Source organism: Procambarus clarkii, chromosome 13, assembly GCF_040958095.1.
Source record: "Procambarus clarkii isolate CNS0578487 chromosome 13, FALCON_Pclarkii_2.0, whole genome shotgun sequence".
Taxonomy (NCBI): Eukaryota; Metazoa; Arthropoda; class Malacostraca; order Decapoda; family Cambaridae; genus Procambarus; species Procambarus clarkii.
The window spans coordinates 13,185,088-13,211,560 of record NC_091162.1 but is presented as its reverse complement, the minus strand read 5'-3'; the positions used below and the strand labels follow the sequence as shown (position 1 = coordinate 13,211,560).

General features: G+C 35.3%; 1 protein-coding gene across 1 annotated transcript; it reads right to left on the bottom strand.

Moving 5' to 3' along the window:
* Positions 1–10,327: 10,327 nt before the first annotated feature.
* Positions 10,328–25,009, bottom strand: LOC123757180 (transmembrane protein 164). The gene is made up of 8 exons (XM_045740635.2): positions 24,874–25,009; positions 23,232–23,456; positions 22,927–23,059; positions 21,900–22,016; positions 17,466–17,544; positions 12,870–12,970; positions 11,405–11,575; positions 10,328–10,659 (listed from the first exon to the last, which is right to left on the bottom strand). Exons 1-8 carry the CDS (start codon positions 24,945–24,947, stop codon positions 10,465–10,467), a joined length of 1,095 nt encoding a protein of 364 aa, XP_045596591.1. The 5' UTR covers positions 24,948–25,009; the 3' UTR covers positions 10,328–10,464.
* Positions 25,010–26,473: the final 1,464 nt, after the last annotated feature.

Genomic DNA, 26,473 nt, shown 5'->3' with positions numbered 1-26,473 from the left:
CCGCAGGCCCACATACCCACCACAGCCCGGTTGGTCCGGCACTCCTTGGAGGAATAAATCTAGTTTCCTCTTGAAAATGTCCACGGTTGTTCCGGCAATATTTCTTATGCTTGCTGGGAGGACGTTGAACAACCGCGGACCTCTGATGTTTATACAGTGTTCTCTGATTGTGCCTATGGCACCTCTGCTCTTCATTGGTTCTATTCTACATTTTCTTAATGTAGAATATTCTTAATTCTTAACTCGTTAATTGAGGCGTCACTGTACTGTGCAAGACAATTCCCTGTGCAAGTAGACGACTCCCTATGCAAGTAGACGATTCCCTCTTGACAGCAGCGAATGGTTCGGAACCCTCCTGGTGCATGCATCTGATTTCGTCTTACCTCGAGATGGTTCCCAGGATCATTGTCCCCTGCAGCCCAGTCTTCGACCAGATCTCTTATCTTCGCTATTTTGTGCTATAATGTGTTTTATTAATGCACATACTCTACTGGAGTATATTTTGATACCACTACCATGAAAAATTTTCAGTTTAATACTGTATAACAAATATAACTAGAATTATATATATTTATATTCAATGCATATTCTGGATCTCCAGATTTAGCTTGATTATCCAGTTTATAATTCACTTATGACTGTGTGTTAGAGTGGGTTCCAGTTGAGTGAGAATGTAGTGTGCTATACAATATATACACTACTGTATATGAATATTTTAATTTTACATTAAAGAAGACTACTGTGCTAGATGTAGCTTAAGTATAATCAACTGGTTCCATCAAGCATTAGAAAAGAATTCAGATTAAAGCATTATGGAATAAAAGCAAAATTGCCTTTTTTTTTTTTGTTATACCATGTATACAAAAAATTTAGTACTAAATGTACTTATTTAAAAGCTTATAAGTAAAAAAATTATAAAAATAACCTAAAGATTATATGAAATAAAACAGAATTTTTTTTATTTTTTTTTCAAATTGCAAAACAATATTTTCAAACCCTATTTAATTTTTTAGTCTTGCTATCATTTTTTAAATAAATAAAAAATATTTACCGCTCGATTATGAATACGCAACTAGAAAATATTTGTACCAAAATTTGTCCATTTTGTTATGATTGCATGTGCATTTATTAGATAAATTTAATGCCTCTTTACAAGTAATATATACAGTATATGGTTTCTTTAAATAAAAGTATTAACACTGATGTGACTACTCTACCATCCACCACTCCCCAGCACATATACAGTACTAGTATTCCCCAGCAACCAGGTATCATATAGATTTGCACGTCCCCCAGCGGAAAGAGTAGAGGAAGAGGCCAGACTGGGGATCAATCTTCTCCCCACTAGATGCTATGTGCTCCTCATCTTTCTCCGTGAAAGTTGGAAATTACGTTAAATGATGTTGATTGATTGATTGATATTTGTCCAAATTTGTTTTTTTTTTAACAAACTGTTCAGAGTTTGTTTAACTGTGATATAAATAGTCAATGACATTTTGGTAATCATATGCTGTGCCTCATATTATTGCTGACCGTTTATTAAATGTAATACATTTTAATGCACAAATACAAGCACACTCAATTTCCAAAGCAGAGTTTCTTACGCACCAAAATCCTACATAACATTCTTTGGAATTCTTTTATACAAGTTAATTACATTTTTCTTTGCAATAGTTGTGCAAAATTAACAAACATTACAAGAGCATGCAGCTAATACATTTTAAGGGAACTCCTTTTCCACATCATTTGCAGTTACAGTACATACAGTGTAACAGGACTACTGTACTATAGGCTGGATTTATGATTTATTACATCCCATATATTTTCCCTTCCAAAACTTCCCTAATTTAGTTGAAAAAGAGATGTTCAAAGTTCAACATAAAAAGTACAATGTTCACAATATGTGCTATTTACTATCCTGACTGAATGGAATATTTGGTCCTGCAGTATAATTCAATTATCTATATTTAGTCCTGAGAAAAATGAAATGAAATGAGTCTCATGTGTTAATACTCTTTTTGCTTTGAAAAAACAATACTTCTAAAGCCTATTCTGTCACATTAAAAAAGGGAAGGAAATTAACTTGCTAAACACAAAGAAGGGGAAGTCTATCTTCTATCATGTTGGCTGGAAAATAAATAATAATCATCCAAAGCTCAAAATCCCAAGGATACTAAGTTCCTCGTACAACCATTCCTCGTACGGGGACACTAAAGCCCCAAAATCATCTCAAGATAAGATCTCAAGATAAGCCTCATGGGCTTGAATGGGTAAGTATTCCTGTAAATACTTTTGTATCTGCATGAATTAATGTACCTGATACCAATATCTAAAACTGGGAAATTAGGACAAATCCATCTGCATACATCTTCTCCACATCATCATCATTATGATGCATCTACACACACAATTGAACCACATACACAGGGCATGTTATTTAGAAATGGTTTGTAACAAGTAATGATTTATCACTATTCAGAGGTATAGAATTTTTTATTACATTTTTCTCCTACATATATTATAAAAATGATCTTAAATGATTGGCCTCTCCTTGTGTTAGGGCCCTTGAGTAAAATCTTAAATTTCTCTGTTTGGAAAAATACCCCGAGAGAGCAATTCTACATGATTGTACTGATTCATTACTCTATGTAAAGTTACCATAACTCTAATGACATCCTTGGCATCTTATAAATATCCCTCCTTGCCTAAATATTCAATTTAACATTTGCATTTCATTGCAATACATAATTAATGGTGTCATTACAGCTTTAAAATAGCCTCAGTGTTTAGGTTATATTAATCAAGATATGCAGGGGTTTGCCATAGAAAAGTTTCAAGGGTTCACTGAACACTTATGTCGTCAAACTAAAGAAATCAAAATGTTTAAAGATGTATTTTGTGAGAAAATGCCACTATTTCTTTAAGAATATATTTCATTACTAAATTCTATTATTATTAAATTTACAACAGCCCAAATTTTTCCACAGCTCCCACTACGGTCTCTAATTAAACTAAAAAAAATATTATACATGAAGAGTACCAGTCATTATTTTATCATAATAATGTGACACTATTATTTCTAGTATTTGGTTCCAAACATCTGTCTCATCACACAATTCTACTTGGTCGAGCTGTAAATAAATAAGTTTGTAAAATACGAAAGATATTGCTTATGTCGGTATAATTTTAAAAAATGCAGAAAGTAATTCCATGCCATACACTTGAGCTAATAAACAACGACATTCCAAAACACTTAGTCTTACATCCATATACTGTAGATATATATATTTCATAAAAGGCAAAGGTTTCACCTACTACCAAGCCCCCTTACATTCAAGTAGGCACAAAATTTGCTTTAATTTTTGAATTAAAAACTTGACAGTACTTACGCAAATTGAAAAAAGTCAGAATTACAGGAGAGGATGTGTAAAGGATCACCTACGACATGCAATGTTTTCATACAACAGCCGCTAGTAACATAAAGAAGAACGTTTACAAGAGGACATACAAAGTTTATCACAAAACTTTATGTGCTACTCTACATAGTATTTGTTGGGATGGACTAAATTCAACCTTGCTTAGAAAACACCAAGAGAAAAGGCACGCAATTCTATTTTAAACTTCTTGATGTTTCTAGCCCTCGCCACAGGTAAGGGAGTGACAAATGTATACTCCTAACAAGATGTTGTAATTCTTTACATTATATGCTTCACATTTTCATACATAAGAAGAAAAAACATTACTTAATTTGCAAATAAATATTACAGACACCTAGAAAATAAAGAAACCTGTACCTGTTTTTTACAATGGTAATGTAGAGGCAAAACGCATGTCGTTTCATTACCTGGGAAAACAGTCAGCACTAGTAATATGCTCAGATGATTACTGACCTGGTTTCACCAAGTTGGTCTCACCATGTTGGTCTTACCATGTTGGTTTCACCATGTTGGTCTCACCATGTTGGTCTCACCATGTTGGTCTCACCATGTTGGTTTCACCATGTTGGTCTCACCAAGTTGGTCTCACCACATATTGTACATACCAGTGCCACACTACAGATTTCAGCACTGATCATCTAGTCAGTATAAAATATCTAGTTGGCTAAGGTTAATACTTTATATACTGTATATTTAACTATTTATATGCCTATTAACCTTACTTCTTTCAAACTAAAGTGGTGGATTTTGGCTAAAGATTTAAAATCTTTAGCCAAAACAAATAAAAATGTCCTTTCTACTTATTACCAACACAACCGCTTGCGGTCCTAGTCTAATACAATCTACATTACCCCAAAACAGAGACTTTTGGTATTGAACTTTTTTTTTACTCTTAAATTCATACTCTTCTCAGTTTTTCATAAGACCAATTCTTATACATTCCCAAAATGCTTTTCCTAACATTAAGTTTAATCACGTTAACATGAGAAAGTTCAGCAGTTAATTATATAATTACACAATACTGTATATGTTAAGTTTGACTAAAAAATTTATAGATACCAAAGGAAAATTTTGATTTAAGAGCTTTCATTAGTCATCATACAAGGCAACTCATATTATTGTAAGGATATTCAATGGTATTAAAAATTGAAACTAGAAAAGTTATGTTAAATATTGTAAAAAGGCATCATATTTTAAATTACATTTTGTAACAATATAAATACTCAATGAAAACTATAATTTTTGTCATTAATATGGGCTTGTGACATTCTTATATCCTCATATATCAGGGACTTTTGCATGGGACAACTACAAACCAGATGCTGTGCATTCTATACACTTTCCAAGTTCATCCAAGACCCTAACTATGACATGAAGAGTGAAACGTGTCCATTTAGTGGAAGAAACATATTACATGCAGTAACTACTTGCCCAATATCATATGGCACAAAAATATCCCACACGTTTAAATGTTTCCCGACCCTACTGAACACTACTTAAAGGCAGGGTATGAACACATTGTGTTATATGTCGCATCTCATCAAGTAGAAAAACCCACGCTTCAAGTGATACTCTATCATACATCAAGTAATTAAAAATCCTGACAATTTCCTTTTTTTTTTTTTTTTGCCTAATTCACACTAATTTTTCAAAATCACGAAATAAGTACTGTAACGTCTAAAAGCAAATCTCCCCTTAAATAACAATTATATTTCATGTCTGGCTCTTGCAAAAGTTGTATACATCCTTGACTTCCATCCATCTCAAGACTATTTTCATGCTGCTGGTGTGGGACATGAATGTCAAATCTTTTCTTCAAAATAATTCCAAGTGAATAACCAGGAATAACTGAGAAACCAGTCCCCAGCTCATCTTACACATTCGAAACAAAGAAACTGTAAAGGTTACCACAAAAATACAATAGAGGGCACCAGTATACAAAATTAATTTGTGGATTAAATCCACTGAAACTTGTACTTCCATCAAAGTTCCAGGTAGCACTTGCAGGAAATGTTACAATTAATAACTTTATCAATAACCTTGAAATTTATATGATAGGTTACCAATCTCAGAACAAAGATATAATTTGTTCATCACAGATAATGTAGTCATATAAATTCATATAAATTGCTCAGAAATTATATCTTGAAAATAAAAATAAAAGTATGCATAAATTTAGCATAAATTACTACAAAACAAATTAAAAAAATAAATGAAATATCTTGTAAAACCTTACCACATGAAAGGAAGTTAAAGATATTCAGAATCTATCGGTGCATCACTGAGTAGTATAGTGTACAGTGGAACCTCGGTTTTCGAATGCCCCTGTTTTTTAATTTTTTGGTTCTCAAGCTCAATTTCATAGAAAAATCTGACTCAGTACTCGAGGTTAGCCTCGGTGCTCCAGTTTGTTGATACACGTATCAACAACACGTATCGTGGCTTAGTTTACCGAGCGTTTCAGTTTACCAGTGTCTCCCGCCTAATGATGCCTACGCTAGAATTCTTTGTGAAGAATTTTCATTGTTTTTGTGCTTTTTTGGTTTCTGAACATAAAAATTCTTATTATATATCACACCATGGGAGCCAAGAAAGTCAGTGGTAAAGTTGAACCTAAGAAAATATTTGTGAGGATGAAGAGAGAGGAAAAACAAGAATTCATTCATAGTGAGATAATGTGATGTCTCGCTAAAGACAGTCTTAAAACGTAGGGAAAAACAAGTGTCTATAGACAGATTCTTAGTAAGACAAGCAAACACTGAGTCATAACCAGGCCCTAGTGGTATGTCAGCAACACATAAGAGAGAGAGTACCCCAGAAATGTCATCTCTGCTGTTATAATGGAAGGGGGACTCCTATTCCAAACACTAACACCTCTCCTCCTCCCTCCCTTCCTTCCTCACTGCCTTACACCAACAAGAGTCCTCAATAAAGGTAAGATATACTTGTACATACTGTAGTACAAAATATTAGTAGTAGTACTGTATGCATAAAATGTATTTTTAAGTTAAAATTTTTGGGGGTGTGGCAAGGATTAATTCAATTTACATTATTTCTTATGAGAAAATTTGTTTCGATTTTCAAGTTTTTGGTTTTTGAACTGTCTCTGGGAACAGATTAAATTAAAAAAATGGAGGTACCACTGTACTGCAATTTATTAAATAGAACCATGAAAAAACTGACTTGATTCAAATGTCTATTACTGCTGGCAGATAGTAATGACAGTAAAGGCATAGCAGATAGAGCTCCAAGACCTACAATGATGAACCACATCCATACATCCATACATACATACAGTATGTTAAATTAAACAATGATGAAAGATGAGAAAAAACATGATGGCTACCAAATCTAAGTGATACAGTAGAGGGTAACAATGTATTAGTCGACAAATAAACAGCTTTGAGCACAGATTAATACATTTCCAGTAAATTACTAAATATATTCTACACAGCAAAACAAAATAGCATTATGCCGAGGACAAATTATTCTCATACTGTACTCTGGTTATCATGCAGTCCGAGACTTCTTTAAATAAAAGAGGAAAACTCTGTGCGATAGAAGGTTGTGAAAGGGCAGGCACCTGGTTCGTTAACAAACACTTTTGATAATATTATCCAGGATAGCACTTATCCCAGCACCTGAGAGGTGGGATATGGTGAGAGAGAGAGAAGGTGGGATATAGTCAGTGAGGAGGTGGGATAGTTTGGGGGGGGTGTCCTTCTCGCCAGGGTTCAACAAGCTGATGGTACAGTACATGAAAAAGACCGACAGCGAGCCTTATTGTGCTTGTTACTCATCACTCGGTTATTACTCAACAGCAGCACGGTGAGAGATACAATGAGAATGACTGAGAGGTAGAGAAGTGAGAACGATCGAGAGGTAGAAAAATGAGAATGATTGGGAGGCAGAGAAGTGAGAATGAATGAAAGATAAAGAAGTAAGAATGACTAAGAAGTAGTGAAATGAAAATAACTAAGAGGTAGAGAAGTGAGAAAGACTGAGACGTGTGTGTGTGTGTGGTTATGAGATAAAATGCAACATCATAATTTTATTCTCTCTATCCACTCACACCGCAGGAAAGTATGATAGGCAGGAAAAATATTCGTTACTGAAACCTTGAAATATTTTCCCTCTAAAAATCCTGAGTAATCATAATATATATATACTGTGTACATAATGTATATGTCTGTATGTATATGCATATTATATATATATATATATATATATATATGTCGTACCTAGTAGCCAGAACGCACTTCTCAGCCTACTATGCAAGGCCCGATTTGCCTAATAAGCCAAGTTTTCATGAATTAATTGTTTTTCGACTACCTAACCTACCTAACCTAACCTAACCTAACTTTTTCGGCTACCTAACCTAACCTAACCTATAAAGATAGTTTAGGTTAGGTTAGGTAGGGTTGGATAGGTTCGGTCATATAACTACGTTAATTTTAACTCCAATAAAAAAAAATTGACCTCATACATAATGAAATGGGTAGCTTTATCATTTCATAAGAAAAAAATTAGAGAAAATATGTTAATTCAGGAAAACTTGGCTTATTAGGCAAATTGGGCCTTGCATAGTAGGCCGAGAAGTGCGTTCTGGCTAATAGGTACGACATATATATATATATATATATATATATATATATATATATATATATATATATATATATATATATATATATATATATATATATATATATATATATATATGTGGCATCTCCTATCTAAACAAAGATTAATCCAGTGTAATTGGCCTGTTATGTGTCCAACATAACAGGCCAATTACACTGGATTAATCTTTGTTTAGATAGGAGATGCCTCGTATGGGCCAATAAGCCTTCTGCAGCCTATATATATATGTATATGTATATATATATATATATATATATATATATATATATATATATATATATATATATATATATATATATATATATATATATATATATATATACACACACACATACACACACATATACATACAAAAAGAATAGGGATGGTAGGAGAAGAGAATATTTAAGTGTTCATTGAAAATCCGCAAGGTCTTCTCTGAATACATTATTTTCTTCTCTGAGGCTAATGGGTCCCTACACTTGCACCAGAGGTGGTACCCTCACAACTTATATATTATATATTATATATATATATATATGTATATATATATATATATATATATATATATATATATATATATATATATATATATATATATATATATATATATATTACATATATATATATATATATATATATATATATATATGTCGTACCTAGTAGCCAGAACGCACTTTTCAGCCTACTATGCAAGGCCAGATTTGCCTAATAAGCCAAGTTTTCCTGAATTAATATATTTTCTCTAATTTTTTCCTTATGAAATGATAAAGCTACCCAATTTGTTATAAATGAGGTCCATTTTTTTAATTGGAGTTAAAATTAACGTAGATATATGACCGAACCTAACCAACCCTACCTAACCTAACCTAACCTATCTTTATAGGTTAGGTTAGGTAGCCGAAAAAGTTAGGTTAGGTTAGGTTAGGTAGGTTAGGTCGTCGAAAAACAATTAATTCATGAAAACTTGGCTTATTAGGCAAATCGGGCCTTGCATAGTAGGCTGAGAAGTGCGTTCTGGCTACTAGGTACGACATATATATATATATATATATATATATATATATATATATATATATATATATATATATACATATACATATATATATATATATATATATATATATATATATATATATATATATATATATATATATATGTCGTACCTAGTAGCCAGAAGGCAGTTCTTGGACTACTATGCAAGGCCCGACTTGCATAATAGGCCAAATTTTCCAGAATTTCAATATTTTTCTCATTTTTTTCTTATGAAATGATAAAGTTATTCATTTCATTATGTATGAGCTAATTTTTTTTTAAATTTTAGTTAAAACTAACGTAGATATATGACCAAACCTAACCAACCCTACCTAACCTAACCTATTTTAACCTAACCTAAACTAACATAAATAAAACAATAATTTATGTTCTTAATATAATATAATAATAATATTTAAAATAAACCAATAGGAAACAATTTATTGAAAATAAAGAAAATCACTCGGCCTATTAGGCAAATCGGACCTTGCATGGCAGGCCGAGAAGTGCATTCTGGCTACTAGGTACGACATATATTATATATTATATATTATATATATATATATATATATATATATATATATATATATATATATATATATATATATGTCGTACCTAGTAGCCAGAATGCACTTCTCAGCCTACTATGCAAGGCCCGATTTGCCTAATAAGCCAAGTTTTCATTATTTAATTGTTTTTCGACTACCTAACCTACCTAACCTAACCTAACCTAACTTTTTCGGCTACCTAACCTAACCTAACCGATAAAGATAGGTTAGGTGAGGTTAGGTAGGGTTGGTTAGGTGAGGTCATATATCTACGTTAATTTTAACTCCAATAAAAAAAAATTGACCTCATACATAATGAAATGGGTAGCTTTATCATTTCATAAGAAAAAAATTAGAGAAAATTTATTAATTCAGGAAAACTTGGCTTATTAGGCAAATCAGGCCTTGCATAGTAGGCTGAGAAGTGCGTTCTGGCTACTAGGTACGACATATATATATATAATTTCTAAAAAATTAAATAATTAGATTACTATGCATAAGTTAATCACTTGATATTGAGCACAAATTCTGAAAAGTCACTTAAGTTAACAAACTTAATACTAGTCAGATCACATGAGAAAGTTTACCTAAGACTCTCATATGTAACTTAATTTTATAATTCAGCATAAATTTAGAAGATAAATTTACAACATTTAGGATGCCTCCAATTAAAAAAAGTTATCCGACTAGTATTTTAAACAGAATTCCAATTTATTTTCAGCTTCATTTCATCACACATTAATGGAATTACTGACGACTACCACCATAACCATCTTCTTCCTTCTGAATGCATCACCTGTTGATGAATCAATCAGGAAACGATTTTAATCTTGATGGCTATGGCCATTCCACTGGGAAACTGTCACGGCTTCACTGCGGGTCCGTCTGTGTATGCTAGTATGATGCCTCAGTCCATTTTGGTTATTTAAACAATCATCCTGGCTGCTCAATGCTTCTTGACTCATTATTCGTTGATCATAAGCACTAATGGTAACATCAGTTTCAAGATTATCCTTTACCTGCAAAAAAACAGCGTTGAATGTAAAGAAACGCCATTTTCTGGGTAAGTGGTTCCCAGTAACTCTATAGGACTGAAACCCCAGACTAATATAGCTAATATCAGTCCAATACCTCCAGGGAGCTGACGGGGCTCCCCCTCAGAAAAAGTATTGCATTTCAGAGCTTTTATAGATGTAATTCATTGTGTTATTGTATTGGGGACAGGCAACCAGTGTATATATATGTGTTAGGCTATTGAGGTCCCCCCCCTATGGTCAAACTACTGACCTTCCCAAGTATGCAATTGCAAAACAAGCTGAACTAACTCCTAGATACCCATTTACTTCTAAGTGAACAGATACATTAGGCGATAGGAAACGCACCCAGCCATTTCTGTCCTGCCCAGGATTCGATTCTGGAATTCCCAACTGTGTGTTGAGAATAAACTCCTCTGCAGTGACTTAATATTTAACATGCTGTATTCAAGAATTTCAGTAAGGGTGCTGAATGCTATCTCGGATTGGAGTTTATAATTGTTCTAACTGCTGATTTATGTTGAGCTCCCTTAGTTCCATAAATCAATAAAGAGTTTGCAAGTTGAACACACATGGACAAAACTAAATATATCTCCCTTACAAATAAACTAAAAGTTTTAACCATACATGGCAAGTCCCCTACTGTTACCAAATTTAACAAGAACAGTATAAACAAATTAACAAACTACCAGAACAAGCACAGAATGGAAATCTTATCCAATGTCCTTACCTTTGTGGGAGGAAATTTTGTTATGAAAAAATTTGCAACAACACAGAAGGTCTTGCTAACCAGAGGCACACATAATGACTGATGAAACATGGCAGCAATTCGGTAATTTGGGCCATAGAAAGGATCACTAATGGCTGGACACAGCATGTTGTTTAAATTAACCTGAGAAGTCTGCAAAGACAATGAATAATTAATTAAAGTGTTTACCCATTTGGTATGAACAATTATATACTACTGTACATAACAAGATACTCTGAAGGAATACAAACTATTATAGATTTGACGCACATGAAAATAAGGAGCAAACAATATACGTAATACAACTTTTTTTTTTATACATACAAGAGTTCTTACATTCTTGTACAGCCACTAGTACATGTAGCGTTTCGGGCAAGTCCTTAATCCTATGTTCCCTAGAATACGACCCCACAAACAACAGTTTAACAACCAAGTACCCATTTTACTGTTGAGTTAAACAGAGGCTACAGTTAAGGATTTGCGCCCAGTAAATCCTCCCCGGCCAAGATATGAACCCAGGACAAAGCGCTCGCGGAACACCAGGTGAGCGTCTTAACCACTACACCACGGGGACTGTAAATATACACACAGTAACTAGAGTGATAATTATGACCTATGTTCAAGTGCCTACACTAAGTAGTAGAAATAAAGGATATCAGAAGGTATACCCATACCGTCTGATGTATGACTGAAAATCCTTCTGATTGAAAGCAACATAAAAGTTTCATATATGAAGACCTGCACATAAGATGCATAACCAAGATACATGTACATTGAGAAAGTTTCATTATCCAAAGATATGGATAATAATAAATAAGAATGGTGGATGTTAGCACACATCTGGTGTTCACAAGAGTGCACTGATGACAAGCACTCATGCAATAACTAAAACAGAATGAAATGCAGAAGGGTATTTGAAGATATATAATCAAATATCTACAGAAATATTTGTATCTAGAGATCACAATATATCTGCAGATCACAGTATATCTACAGATCACAATATATCTGCAGATCACAATATATTTATAGATAACAATAACATGGCTAAAAGTTAAAAACTCAACCCACACACATTTAAAGAAAGAAAAGTGACTACGTTGCTGTCACATGAGAAAGTGACTACTTTGCTGTCTGTCCTGGGCCCTCATGAATGGGTTAGGCAATTGGTTAGGAAAAAGTCAGACATTCGTGTGCTATTAAATAGTGAAGAAAATGGGTTACAGAGTAACCCATTTTCAATTTCACATTCGTATAACCTCATAAAACAACATACGCTGAAAAAGAGTAACCACTCGCACGAAGTGCTCGATTGTGTGGATACATAACAGTAATCATTTACTACAGCAATTGACCTTTAGATTACATTATGGCAACCACCCACTCAAGTGCTCGACTCTGATAATACACACAGTCACTATCACAACTAATTTACCACTATGCTTACCATGCCAATAATCTGAAGTGGCAGGAAATGATAAATAAGAAGAATGCCTAGAGACATAATGGTCCAACTCATATCTCTGGGGCTCTCAACTGTGTACACACCTGTGGGATAAGATGTCTTAAGATATGTCCCTTTCACATAAACATTGAAGGCAAATCAAATCAATCAAACTAAAATGTGAACACCATCCCCACAACACAAACAGGCTACGCTTAGATCAATACCGGGCACTAAACAATCTATATAACACTGAAAAACAATATTGTGGAAGCTTAAACAATAAACTTGATCTTAATAATTAAAAGTCATCTAGAAAAATTGACTTGTATTTCTTTAGCTTTCCCACTAAGTTGTGCCGTAAGGCAAACCTTACTGACCTCTGATTAGGATCTTGCATCAATTAGCCGACATTCTGGACCACCACAACAGGGAACCTTTCAAACTATCCCCCCCATGGTCATACAAGTGCCAGGGAGACGACGAAGAATACTCACTATAGCAAAAAAATATGTAAACAGAATAGTGTATCACAAAAATTTAGAAGCCTTTCCAAGTTGCAATTTGCACTTGTATTAAAAAGACAGCTAAGCAAACTACCTAATAACCCACTAGGTCACTACCCCCCTGACTGCCACCAAGTGGCACCAAAGCCCTAGCAAAAAGTCCTCCAATCCAATCTCTTCAGATTCCATTGTGATTGACCTTGCCTGTAAGTTGGGTGGACATAGAGCAGTACTTTTAGTTATGTGGATTGTGTTATCCTTATGAAGACTTGAGAATGGTCCAGGACGGACCGAAACGTCGTCGTCCCTTCACTTTCTAGTGTGTGGTCAGGTCAACATACTTCAGCCACGTTATTGTGACTCATCATCTTTATCCTTATAAACTTTGTTTCATTAGTACATTGACATTATACTGTATTACAAAAGTGAACAGTTCTCCTGAGTGTATAGACAAGACGTTTGTATGTCTCTGAACTGTAGCAAACCAGTGACCAGTTATTATTTCTCCACCTGACAAAATAATGCGTTTCATCCATAGTGACTTTCCTCTTGAGTTTCCTCACAATATTCATGGTTCTTAGGTACTTTGTGCCAAGGACTTAGGCATTTGGGCTAAGAACAAATAAATTTACTGTCCAGTCATCTCAGTTCTGGTTCAAAAGTGCACTAGTAGTAGTTTCCTCCTCTTGAGGTTTCCACTTCTTTTAGAACGTCTTGGTCCCTTTCTCAGGTGAGGTTCGCTGCCAGAGCATGTGCTTGCTGTTCTTCCTCATAGTTCCTGCTTCTTCTGTAGCCTAGGCAAGTCTTGAACGGTTATGGTGCCTTCCACCAGTTCCTTTCCAGTTTTCCCTGTGCTTGGTGGAATGTTTTTCTTAACCTAGGGTTCAAGTGGAATAATTGACAATTGGGTTGAAGGACTTTGTTGTGGCTTTGGTGCTGCCCCTCGGAATCAGTCAGGAGTGACTGCTGATACAAGATACTGAGTGACCTAATACAAGCCTGGCCTCGGGCCGGGCATGGGGAGTAGAAGAACTCCCACAACCCCATCATGCAGGTATGGTTTGGCAGTTAGCTAAGTCATGGCTTTAATGCCAAATTATGATAGGAAAAGTGTTCAATTTGTGTACATTAATGCACTTTTCTTTTCTACCTACAGTCAGGACTGGATTGAGTCTCCAATGTCTCCCTGGCACCAGTATGATTTGGCAGGAACAGTTTAAAACACTCCATGTTGTGCAGGTTATGTTGACCTGCCCTGACTGTGTCAGATACTAATCAAAGATCAATAGGATCTTGCCTTAGGGACCAACCAAGAGTACTGATGATCAGAAAGAGCTTCACATGCACTCAAACACTGATTGTTGTATTTTTATTAATAACTATGCCTTGAGCTATGTCATAAAAATAAATTTATACACACTAATACAAAACTGCTACATCTGATAGCTATAGAGAGAATTTGTTGTATTCCTAAAATATTAAAAGCTACTGTTATCAGAAAATGTGCTTTAACCCCTAAAGTGCGCAAATGGATGGCACAAAACTTGCAACGCATGCATACTGAGCATAACTGCAGTAAGCCATTTAAGCAAAGGCATCAGGACAAATAATCCGTGATCAAATACTGAGGCTTCTTTCACCATCCTTAATACAGTACTGTATTACTTGATTAGTAAAATTCACACCAACAACCTGGGTTGTATTTAGTTATACTGCAATTAGTAATTCACCTAGCCAACGGTGAACCAAAGTGTGTTAATTTCCCCAGGGTTAGGCCGCTTTCATCAATTTACAGCATAAATAAGGAAATGTACAAAAGCGAAAATAAAACAAATGGAAGAAAAAGGTGGTGTAAAAAAAGAGAAAGGAAAAAGGTACATGATTAACTGGAGAATTATTATAATGTTTGAAAAATGGTACAAAATAATGAACTATGTTGCTGGATGGACAGAGAGAGAGAGTATTGCAGCTTGACAAATGTCGTAAAGCTTCACTACGAATTGATGCCTAGAGCTTAGGGGCACGAAGAGAAAGGTGAATGTTAAGCAGCATCACATCACAATGGAAACACAAGTTACATCATTCTCCTAAAATTATTACAATGATAAGACAGATCAGCTCAGTCTAACACCCACCTTGCCTCTACTGTACTTATGTGGCCAGTCAAATTTCTATTAAGAAAGAAATTTAATTAGCAACAAAGTAAGCTATGGGTATTCTAAAAGCAATGCTAGATATTTAAACAAGAAAATCATAGATATACCTATATACAGTGTTCCTGCATAAATCAGGATCAAATCTGGAATTACATTCATTTGAATTTGTGTTAAATTCAAATTTTGCATGAATCTGGATTTGTGTGAAATATGGATTTCCAAACAAAAAAAAATCATTTTTTTTTTATATTTCACCAAATTTTCTGGATTTTTCGTATGATATAATACAAGTTTCAGCATATTCAGACATACAAATAATACAACAAATATTGTATGTACATATAGATAATAATTATGCAGGGAAAAACTATGAACAATTAAGTTGTTCACTTACTTTTTTGTAGCACAGGCTGGGGATGTTTTGCAACTGGGGGATGCAAAATGCAGCACTGTACTACATCATGCCTTCTGTTAAATTTCTGAAGTTACCCTGAACTGGACTTAAGGTTATCAATGGCCATGGTTAATGCCATTCCATTTCCCCACAGACCATGCTTACTGCCAACAGCCAGAGCCTGGTTAGCATCAGGCTATAATACTGAATGCATCATTGGAAAACAGCATCATTCAAATCCTCATGTGTAGGAAGTTTTAATGTTTTTCTGTCACTTCTTTTTTTCACCAGTGCTCTTCATTTTATTCACAAGTTACATGACCTGCCTCCTTTATTTTCTTCATGTCAGAAAAAGTAATACAGTAGTAGCAATGCCATATTCTAAGAGCCAATTTGTCTTCTCAGACACAATCACGCTTCTCTAATTACTCAACCTTCATATCCCAATCTGTCCTCTTACAAAGAATGTCTCATTTTGCTCTCATGTGTTACACAAGGCTAAAAATTGTCATACTAGAAAATGGCAGCAGCTTGTGAAAGTGACGTGCTGTCCCGTTTTCTGTTTTGGGTCCTCTGGTAGGTTAGGAGAGGATACTTTACACTGACCGATTTCTTGACGTTGGGAAACCTGAGGAGTACGGGCTGCATATCCATGGTAAGAGTACTTCTTATGCTTGTGTGATGTACCCATATTAATACTGCCACATAACACGGCTTCAACTCACAAATAATAATACGTCAGAGGAAAAAGCCACTGAAAACGCTTGAATAACGAGAGGCGAACTGTACTCCCATTCATGGAAAACACACGGTTGAGACGTATGACCTCACAGTAGGTCTGGATGCCTTGGGAAAACTGTCGCACAAATGAGCTCAGTTATATAATTTACAGTACAGTACACGTAGAGTAGGCATTTCTAAAACATAAATTATTTCATATAATATTTCAACAAAAAACTGATTTTCTTTCTTGAAATCCAAATTTCAGAGAAATTCAGGTGGGTGGATTTAAACTGTTGGCTAGAGGGATCCGTTATATAGAGATGTAGATTTTAGAGGGAGCACTGTATAGGAAGTCAGAAGCTGAGAAGTAAGTTACTACTGTGTCTTGTAAATTTAATTGCATACTATTATAACACTGTTGATGAAATATTACACCTAAAACTACATCATCAGAGATTATAGTATAACTCAGAATGAGTTTCATACCTGGGCATGAAGATTTTTGTATTTGAAAAATAAAAAATATTATCAGGAACAGATATACAGTCTTTTCCCTCTAAAAATTATTGCAGATAAAGATTATTACAACAACCTTCAGAACACCAGTAAAGTGCAAGTCTCCTTGTAAAAAGATAAAAAATTTAGACATAAAAGATGCCCACTGTAAAATTCATCGCTAAAGGCAAGACTTACTGCAAAAGTTATAATACTTTAAAACCACTCCTTCTCAATGGCAACACAGCACTGATATATTTTATTGCAACAAGATAACCATTTACAAATCAATACTAAATTATAAGAGCCCTAACGTAGGACTTACCACCAAGTCGGAGAAGGTAGTACGGTGTAACAAGCATCATTATATGCTGCACCCAGTATATCTCCACCTCAAACGGAAGCTGAAAGTATGTACATTATAGCACAATCAACTATTCAAAAGCCTATGGGGCGAGCAACTTCTCGGGTAATATTCCATAGATCCTTACCAATTCACATTCCTGATTACCTTTTAATCTATACTGGTTGCCCATGATTTGGACAATATCTGATAGTGATGTTTTTACCTGCAGTTTTTTTATAGCCCATTTTCAAAGAGCACAAGGGTTTTTTTTTTTAATGGCCCAGGGTCTGTGTGCTGTTCTAGCAGCCTGTACTAACCTAACAAGGCTTTAACAGCATTTAAACCATATGATACCTCCCGCATTTCCTATTATTACGAATGTCTTGGACTACATTCTTGAATCATGGCATATATATAAAATATCCTGCGATTTCTACTGCACCCCTAAAATACTCAAATAAAATTTTAAAATGATCAAGAAACTAGAGTATGGAAAGTCTGCAGCATTCCAAGGGAATGTACAAGGGAAAACAGCCCACACACCTGAGAAGTAGGGGACCCCCCTTCCAGGGGGGGGGGGCAAGAAACACTCATGAGACACCCCCCTTCAGATCTCTAAAAATAGCCTACTTTTTTTTTGCTATATTGTAAATTATATTGAAGATTTTACAGGACGCGCTGGAATATTTTTAGTATATTTTCTCTGTGCAGGCAATTACATCGGTAGGGCAATCTTTTACGTCTTTTACTCATATTTAGTTCCTTCGATGAAACGTGTTCTTTCCTTTTATTATTAAGAGATGTTTATTGAATGATTTGATTCTTTCCTGATGCTTCAACACTGTAGCTTTTTCATTCAGTTGACACATGAATTTCCTTCATGTTCAATGAATACAATTTTGTACAGTAATTACAATTCAGTTTCTTGTTGTGAATAAAATAGAAATTTAAATTTTTTCTGGAATTCCTTGACCTGCTTCATGCACTATCAGTCAGGAAGAGCAGTTGCTGGAAATTCATCTCTAGTTTGCACAGTACAGTACTTAACATGCAGATTTCATCATCTTTTTCTATTAAATATTTAACTAAAACTTCATTAAAACTTTCAGATCTATTTTTACTTCCCCCAAAAATCAGGTAAAACCAGTTATCATTTAAATTTTAAGCTAAATATAATGTCAAGAAACATACTGACTACTAATGTGTTTAGGCATTATCACTTTGCCTGGCCGATAACTCATAATGCGTCCATATATGAATATACTGTACTCCGTCTGGGCGAGGATGCAAGCTAAGTCCAAAATTAAAATATTTGTTAAAAATAAATTTTTCCCGATCATTATGGGATTAGATTTAAAATGCATGCCTTTCGATTGCGGATAATTTAATACCAAAATGAACGACACAGCGCAAAAATTTAGGTGACAAAACTGAAAAATAGTATAAATATTTAAGTACGGGTAATGGGTGCACGCTCACGGGTACAACTTGGCTTAACTTGGTGTGTGGCACTGGGCTATTATATGCATACACATATATCCGTTTAGAGCATTTTATTGTGAAAAATTTAACACCAAAATGAACGACGTAGCACAAAAATTGAGGTAAGAACACTGAAAAGGAGTACTGTATAAACATTTGAGTGTATGTGCACCCTCACGAGTAATGCTTGGCCGATTTTGGTGTTTGGTGCAGGTGGCTCGCCGGACTATTTGACTTTACGTATATGCATATAAGTGTATATATATTATATATATATATATTATATATATATATATTATATATATATATATATATATATATATATATATATATATATATATATATATATATGTCCCTTTAGAGCATTTTATTGTGAACAATTTGATACTAAAATGAACGACGTACTAGTAGCACAAAAATTGAGGTGAGAAAACTGAAAAGAGTATAAACATTTGAGTTCGGGTGAGTGCGCGCTCACGGGTAATGCTCGGCCGATTTTCGGATTTGCTGCGGGTGGCAAACCCAGCTATTATTTTACCTTATATGCATATACAGGCCGTATTCCTTTAGAGAATTCTATTGCGCACAATTTGATACCAAAATGAACGATGTAGCATGAAAACTGAGGTGAGAAAACTGAAAAAATGAGTACAGTATAAACATTTTAGTGCAGGTGCACGTTAATGCGAACGCTCGGCCAAGCATGGGGGTGTGCTGGGCGTCGCACACTGGGCCGAGCAAAGTGTTAAGGCCTGGTTTGCCAAACTCGGGAAATTTTAGAAACCTTTCTGGGTGAAGTGGAACAAAGTGGTTGAACCCTATCACACTGCTCCTTGACCATTTAATTTATGAATACCAGGGAAGAGAAACCTGAAACCAAGCTCAAGCTGGAATAAACAGTCAGATTAACACAAGTAACTGTCTTTGGCAAGAAGCAAACAGTAAAACAATGTACTGAACTATTAATGTGCAGAACAATCACAAAGTGTAACCAGCAACTTAACTAAATCTGCTCCCAAAAGAAGTGGGTCAAGGAGTAGGTGAACAAACAAGAAAAAAGTTAAGGTTTTTAGCTCCGATCTTGCAATGCTACATAACTGCCACTTGGAGACAGTTGAGTACTGAAGTGGCTAGTTTTTTCAGTTTTGAAAGTTATAATTGACTTTCCTTGTGTCATTAGGAAACACATTTAGGCGTCGCCGCACGCTCGCCTGCCCATTACCAATTATCACTTCAAGATGTTATTAACAGTATTGCTCTCTTTGGACACCGATCATGTCAATTTTTTTCTCTTGAATCCTAGCCGTGGACAAGACTCGCATCCACTACAAACATATTTGTATAAAATTCATTTTTTATCCAATCGACCTCGGGATAGTTTCAAAATAAGCGCCTTTAGAATGCACACAATTTGATACCAAAATGAAAGATGTAACATGAAACTTGATGTCAGAACACTTGAAAGATTATAAATATGTTTTTGGGTCTAAATTTTAAATTTTTAAAATATTTGTTAAAATTCTATTTACTGTGCTATTATTACGGGACTAGTTTTAAAATGCGCACCTTTATATTGCGAACAATTTGATACCAAAACAAGCTATGTAACATGAAAATTGATGTCAGAACACTGGAAAGATATAAATAATTTTGATGATGAGTGTCCAAAATTAAAATATTTGTTAAAATTCCAGTTATTGCCCTATTATTATGAGACTAGTTTTAAAATGCGCACCTTTATATTGCAAACAATTTGATACCAAAACGAGCGATGTAACACGAAAATTGATGTTATCAAACTGAACGAGTATACACATTTGGTTGTGGTGTACAAATTGGTGCTCGTTCACGGGTAATTTTAGGCTTTACTGCGGGGAGTCTCGCTAGGCTTTTGGACATTATAAGCATATATATCTGCAGGGAATTTAATTGCGAACACAATGATACCAAAATGAACGACGTAGCATGAGAATTAAGGTGAGAAAACTGAAACGAGTATACACATTTAGGCGTCGCCGCACGCTCGCCCGCACCATTAACCCCATGACGTCAAAGCCTGTAGTGCTCACGTGGCGCGGGCGATAGTGTTAAGAAGTTTGCTCTGCCCTCAATGGTGAACTAAGGTACTCTCCATTGTGTCCTCACCTCAAGACTATGTGCAAGACCACTTTATAAGTTCAATGTCACAACAGGGTTAGACACTAACAAGAGCATGTGTGTGAGCAGTGCCTTGATCCTCATGGGGACCAGGATCCCCAAATTCAATTCGGTTGCTCCCTGGCTCTGGGAGCAACCGAGGAAGCTCTGCTCAGAAAAGTAGCTCGAGTGGCCATCAACCAGCAACCTTACCCTAAGCTTATCCCTAATATACAAGTTATCAGTCATGAGAACTGGTGAGGAACTTGAGGAATGTTGACACGAGAGACATGCAATACTGTAGCTTGGCTTCCTTGTCACATGAACAAGCTTGTCATTAAAATTTCCGTAAATAATAATGAAGTAATTTTGAATACAAAGTAATTTCTAGTAGCAAGTATTAATCTAGGACTGATCAAAGCAATGATCCCAAAAGGGCAGTTAAAAGATGCTTTACAATTAATCATGAGAATATAATAAGAGCCAAACAAGGAAAGGAATAAAATAATTGTCTTGTTTTTTTGTGCGAATAAGAGTTTACAGCAACATAACTTAGAAATCTATTTGTCCAGTACTAATATTAGGAACAATAACAAAGAGTACAAGTTCATAGATGCAAGGGGTATTAAAACATGCCAATTAGGTGCTTCAACTGGAATAAGTGATAGTACGCATTACTCTGCCAGCCTCCGAATAAAGCTGCAAAAGCTTACTGAATGGTTGTTTTATCTTTAAGGGAAAATGAGTAATGTGGGCAAAGTAATTAATGTCTGGGTTAAATTAGTTTATGCTTACAAGTCTTGAATTGGTGACAGGAAAGAGCAAAGCAAGAACTGCTCCGTTCAGAAAGTTGAGGTGGACACGAAACACGGTAGTTACCCACTTGCTAGGAGGCGCTGCAAGGAGGTATATCTGAAATGTAAACATTTCTAAATATGAGACTAGGTTTTGCTCCTTTTAACTATCCCAGAGATATATATTAAATCAGTGATTTCATACACTTAATCTAAAATATGTGCAGTGCAATCCCATCACATCAGTACCATATCAATAAATATTTTCAGAGATGAAATAATAATGTATGAAACCCTTCGTTAGTGCTAATGTTATTCCCAAAGATATTATACACAAAGGATAAATTAAAATAAGTAGCTTAATTTCATGCTGGTAAAACTAGATAGAGAGAAAACTTGAAATGAGAGACAAATGTATTACAATATAATGTACATTTGTCTCTTATTTCAATCTGCATATTGTATTTTGGTCTTAGTTCTGAGAGCCTGAGACCCTTCTACAAAGATATTGTACTTCTGATGAACAGGTTTTCAGTACTATGACTGAAGTACAGCATATGGTTTCATAGTTTGTTTCCTTTTTCAATGTAGGGTTTAATTTGATTTAGATTGCTGTTCAACTTTTTAGACTAACCAGCATTGAAATGATTTGTATAAGTTGCTACCAATTAATGTTTCTGACTTTAATAATAACAATGTTTACTTGCTATGGTTATTCTGACTCTTATACAGTATAAATAATGTACTTTACTTTTTATGTACACTTCCCAATTATAGATGAATGACATTTATGAATACTGTAATGTCTTTTATTAATTGATTGATTGTAAAGTGTCAACCTTTCCTGACTGTTCCAGATTCTACCCAGGAGACCAGTATTATCTTGCCTTAAGAAGCAAATAACTGATGTAGTCCAAGATACACTTCTTAACTAATATAACAGAAGTGATTATATACACGCACTAATAAACAGTTTCGCTAAACTGAACCAGGTTCCAAATCCTACAATGGAAAAATGTATAATGCACCTGTATTGCTGTTGTGACATGGCATGGATTCAGAAGATATATAAGCTGCTTTGTAGCAAACTTGAATCCTATCTCCATACCAAACACCATCGAAACCAAAACCAGGAGTGTTCGTTTACCTCCTCGATCCTTCCTGTAAAGGCAGTCATCATTTAATGTTAAACAAAGGTGGGAGGAAAAAAAGCACGACAAAATAGCTTAACTCTAAATTAATAATGATACAAGCATATGGCACAAGTGAGCCCACATGGAGTTGGAACTTTTAGCAACTCTTGAAAGAAACCCAAAACATACAAGTCACTAACCTCACAAATTTATGCGATGCTGGGTAAGTAATATATGAATAACCCCAGAAGAAATACACAAGTGGTATTGCACTCCCCAAGAAGGTTTCAAAGAGGCGGCGGTGAATGGAGAGGAAATTTGCACAGGATGGTCCTCCATTGCCTGGAATGGATGGGTCCACTCCACCATAGCTCCAGTCGAGTACATTCTCCAAAGTGTATCGGCTCCTCCAATCCATCCAATGTCTGCAAGAAAAGTGGGTTCTGCATAGTCATGTAATAGTTGAATTTTTAACAACTCATTGTGAAGTAATGTATCCCACTCGGTTGCTCCCTAAATTATACTCCTATTCACCTCTTGAAGATCTGTTGAAAACAAAGCAGGTTAACATTTACCACTAATGTGGCAAAGAATTTTCAAATTATCCTGGGACTCCCCAAGCATCTGCCTTTCAGTGTTTTTTTGGCCACAAGTTGCATTTATTTCCACTGACAAGCAATGTTCATACAGCCATACAGCTTTGTGATTTACCCTTCAAGAGTACACTGAGGCATGCTGCACTGCTGCTATTGGGGCCCCTAAATCAACAACAGTAAAAACAGTGCTTTACATAACCAATAAGGGAAGGGAACTATCAGGGGGAAAGCACCAAGCCATTACAACTATATAGCACTGGGAAGGGGTAAGGATAAGGATTTGGGATGGGACGGGGGAAAGGAATGGTACCCAACCACTTGGACGGTCGAGGATTGAACGCCGACCTGCAAGAAGCGAGACCGTCGCTCTACCGTCTGACCCAAGTGGTTGGACTACATAACCAATAAATGTTCTACAACTGGACGGCTAAAATTAAACAAGATAGAGGAGGGTGGGCCGATTGCATGTTTTTGGATTGTCAAGAAGTCTTTGACTAAGTACCCCACAGGATGTTAGTGTAGAAGTTGGATAAACAGACAGGAATAACAGGAAGATGCTCCAGAGGAAAATAAAGTACCTCAGCAGCAAAAGTCCAAGAGTTTTAGTGATGGAAGACACTTTAGAGTAGTAACATACTACCAGCAGTGCAGGACCAATACTGTTCCATATCTAATAAATGATCTACCAGACAAGACAGACACACCTCTCAAAAAATATCAAGCCCTCTACTAATGTGGGTAAAATAAAGTACTACAACAACAAAAAAGAACTGTAACTTTAATACAAAATCCACATCAAAATCATGTTACCTCACTGAAAGTACTACTTAATAAAAAATTGGCAAAATTTCAAATTACAAAATAATATCGACTCATCCATAAGTTGCAAGAAAAGATCAACGTTGCTCAACACTGAGCTGCATCATAAGTAGGTGACCAGAGCGCTCATTAATGCCACCTCACACTATCCATATTTTCCATAAACTAAACAATATAGATAAACTTAATGAACTAGATTATGAGAGTTATTCCCATACAATTAAAAAATAAGTTTTAACAAGCATACAATGTCGCTAATTGTCTTATAACTACAACTAATGACTCGCAAAGCTAATTTCCCTAATAATTTCCCCTGCGGTGTTATCTACGAGGCAGCCACACTATCTACAGAAAGAAGATCTCTACGAGTGGCACTAGGAGTTGTTGTAGACGCCATAAGAGGGCCAGCAAACGTCTGGTGTCTCACCGTTCTGAAATCCCAAGGGAAGATATGGCACTCTGGCGGCTCTCTACTACGAAGCTTACAACAATCTCTCGCATACTGTAATACCACTAGATAAATAGATCTACTCTTCCTTAATTCCCTTTCCTGCTCTCTATTTTGTTACTGTTGTAATATTTTAGTTCAAATATCACGTTACATATTCATATTTAGAATTTTGTATATTTGTATTTTGTTAAAATGAATGTTTATGTACCGTGGAAGAAATCTTTTAATCTGCAAGGACGAACAGAAACAGCTGGTTTTAATTACGAGTTACAAAGAATATAAACATGATATCAAGATTACATATTAGTTATATTTTAAAAACAAATATTATGACGTTTTGATAATATTATTAGCTTTCATTTTGTAATTTTTATTGAGTTATAGTTTCTTTTAATTTGCAGAAAATTGTCAAAATATATCCCTATATTATGATACGGATTTATTAACATATCGTTATCTCTTGTACCTCCTTTCCACTACCGCCCACAAGATGGGTATGGGGTGCATAATAATAAATCTTGTACCTCCCATACAATCTGAGCTCCGCTTCCGGACAGGAACCGAGGATGTAGCAAGCGTTTCCTCTCTGGATCCCCTTACTGAGGCGCTGAAACAAAAAACTGGCAGCCCTTGAGTCTCCCTGGAACCCAATTCTTTGAGAAATCCCAAATAAACTATTTTGTTTGGGTTAATAATAATAATAATAATAATTTTTATTTAGGCAAAGGTACATACATAAAGAGATTTTACAAAGTTTGTTGGCTTTATAGATAAGAGCTAGTACATACAATGCCTAAAGCCACTATTACGCAAAGCGTTTCGGGTTCACCCAAACACCCTTCCCCAGGGGCCGAGCATCTCAGACGCTATTGGAACAAAGGTGTATTGACCTTCCAATCGCCTGTATTTGACTGATTTTGCTATTTCTCTGTGATTGGCCGCCCCGGCACCATTCGGGATGTACAGTAGAGCGACGGTTTCGCTTCATGCATGTCGGCGTTCAATCCCCAACCTTGTCCTTCCAAGTGGTTGGGCACCATTCCTTCCTTCCGTCCCATCCCAAATCCTTATCCTGACCCCTTCCAAGGGCTATATAGTCGTAATGGTTTGGCGCTTTCCCCTAATAATAACCTCCCCCCTCCTAGTACAGTTTTAGCTGCCATATCCTGTGAGATGGGCGATATTAGATTAACTTATAGCTAGTTTTTTATCTACACTTTGTAATCATTCATATAGAATAGGGTATCAATACATTGCTGTGTGTACCTAAGCGTGTTAATAAAAAAATATTCCACCTAAGAAATTTGTCGAAATATTAATAACTATTTCTTAAATATTGTTATTTTTCATTGTCTTTTTATAATAGTCACTATAAATAACATGATCGTCTTGCAGAACAATTTTTGTCAGAATCTTCTTTGAATTAATTTAATTTCATATATATACCTAAATTTTCCTGAAAGCCACTATATATCCCTCTTCTAATTCATCAAAATCAAATGTTGGTGTTGTTAAAGATTTAGCTACTCAGGACGAAGTGTCCATGTAGCACGGGCTATGGCGAGCCCGTAATCCA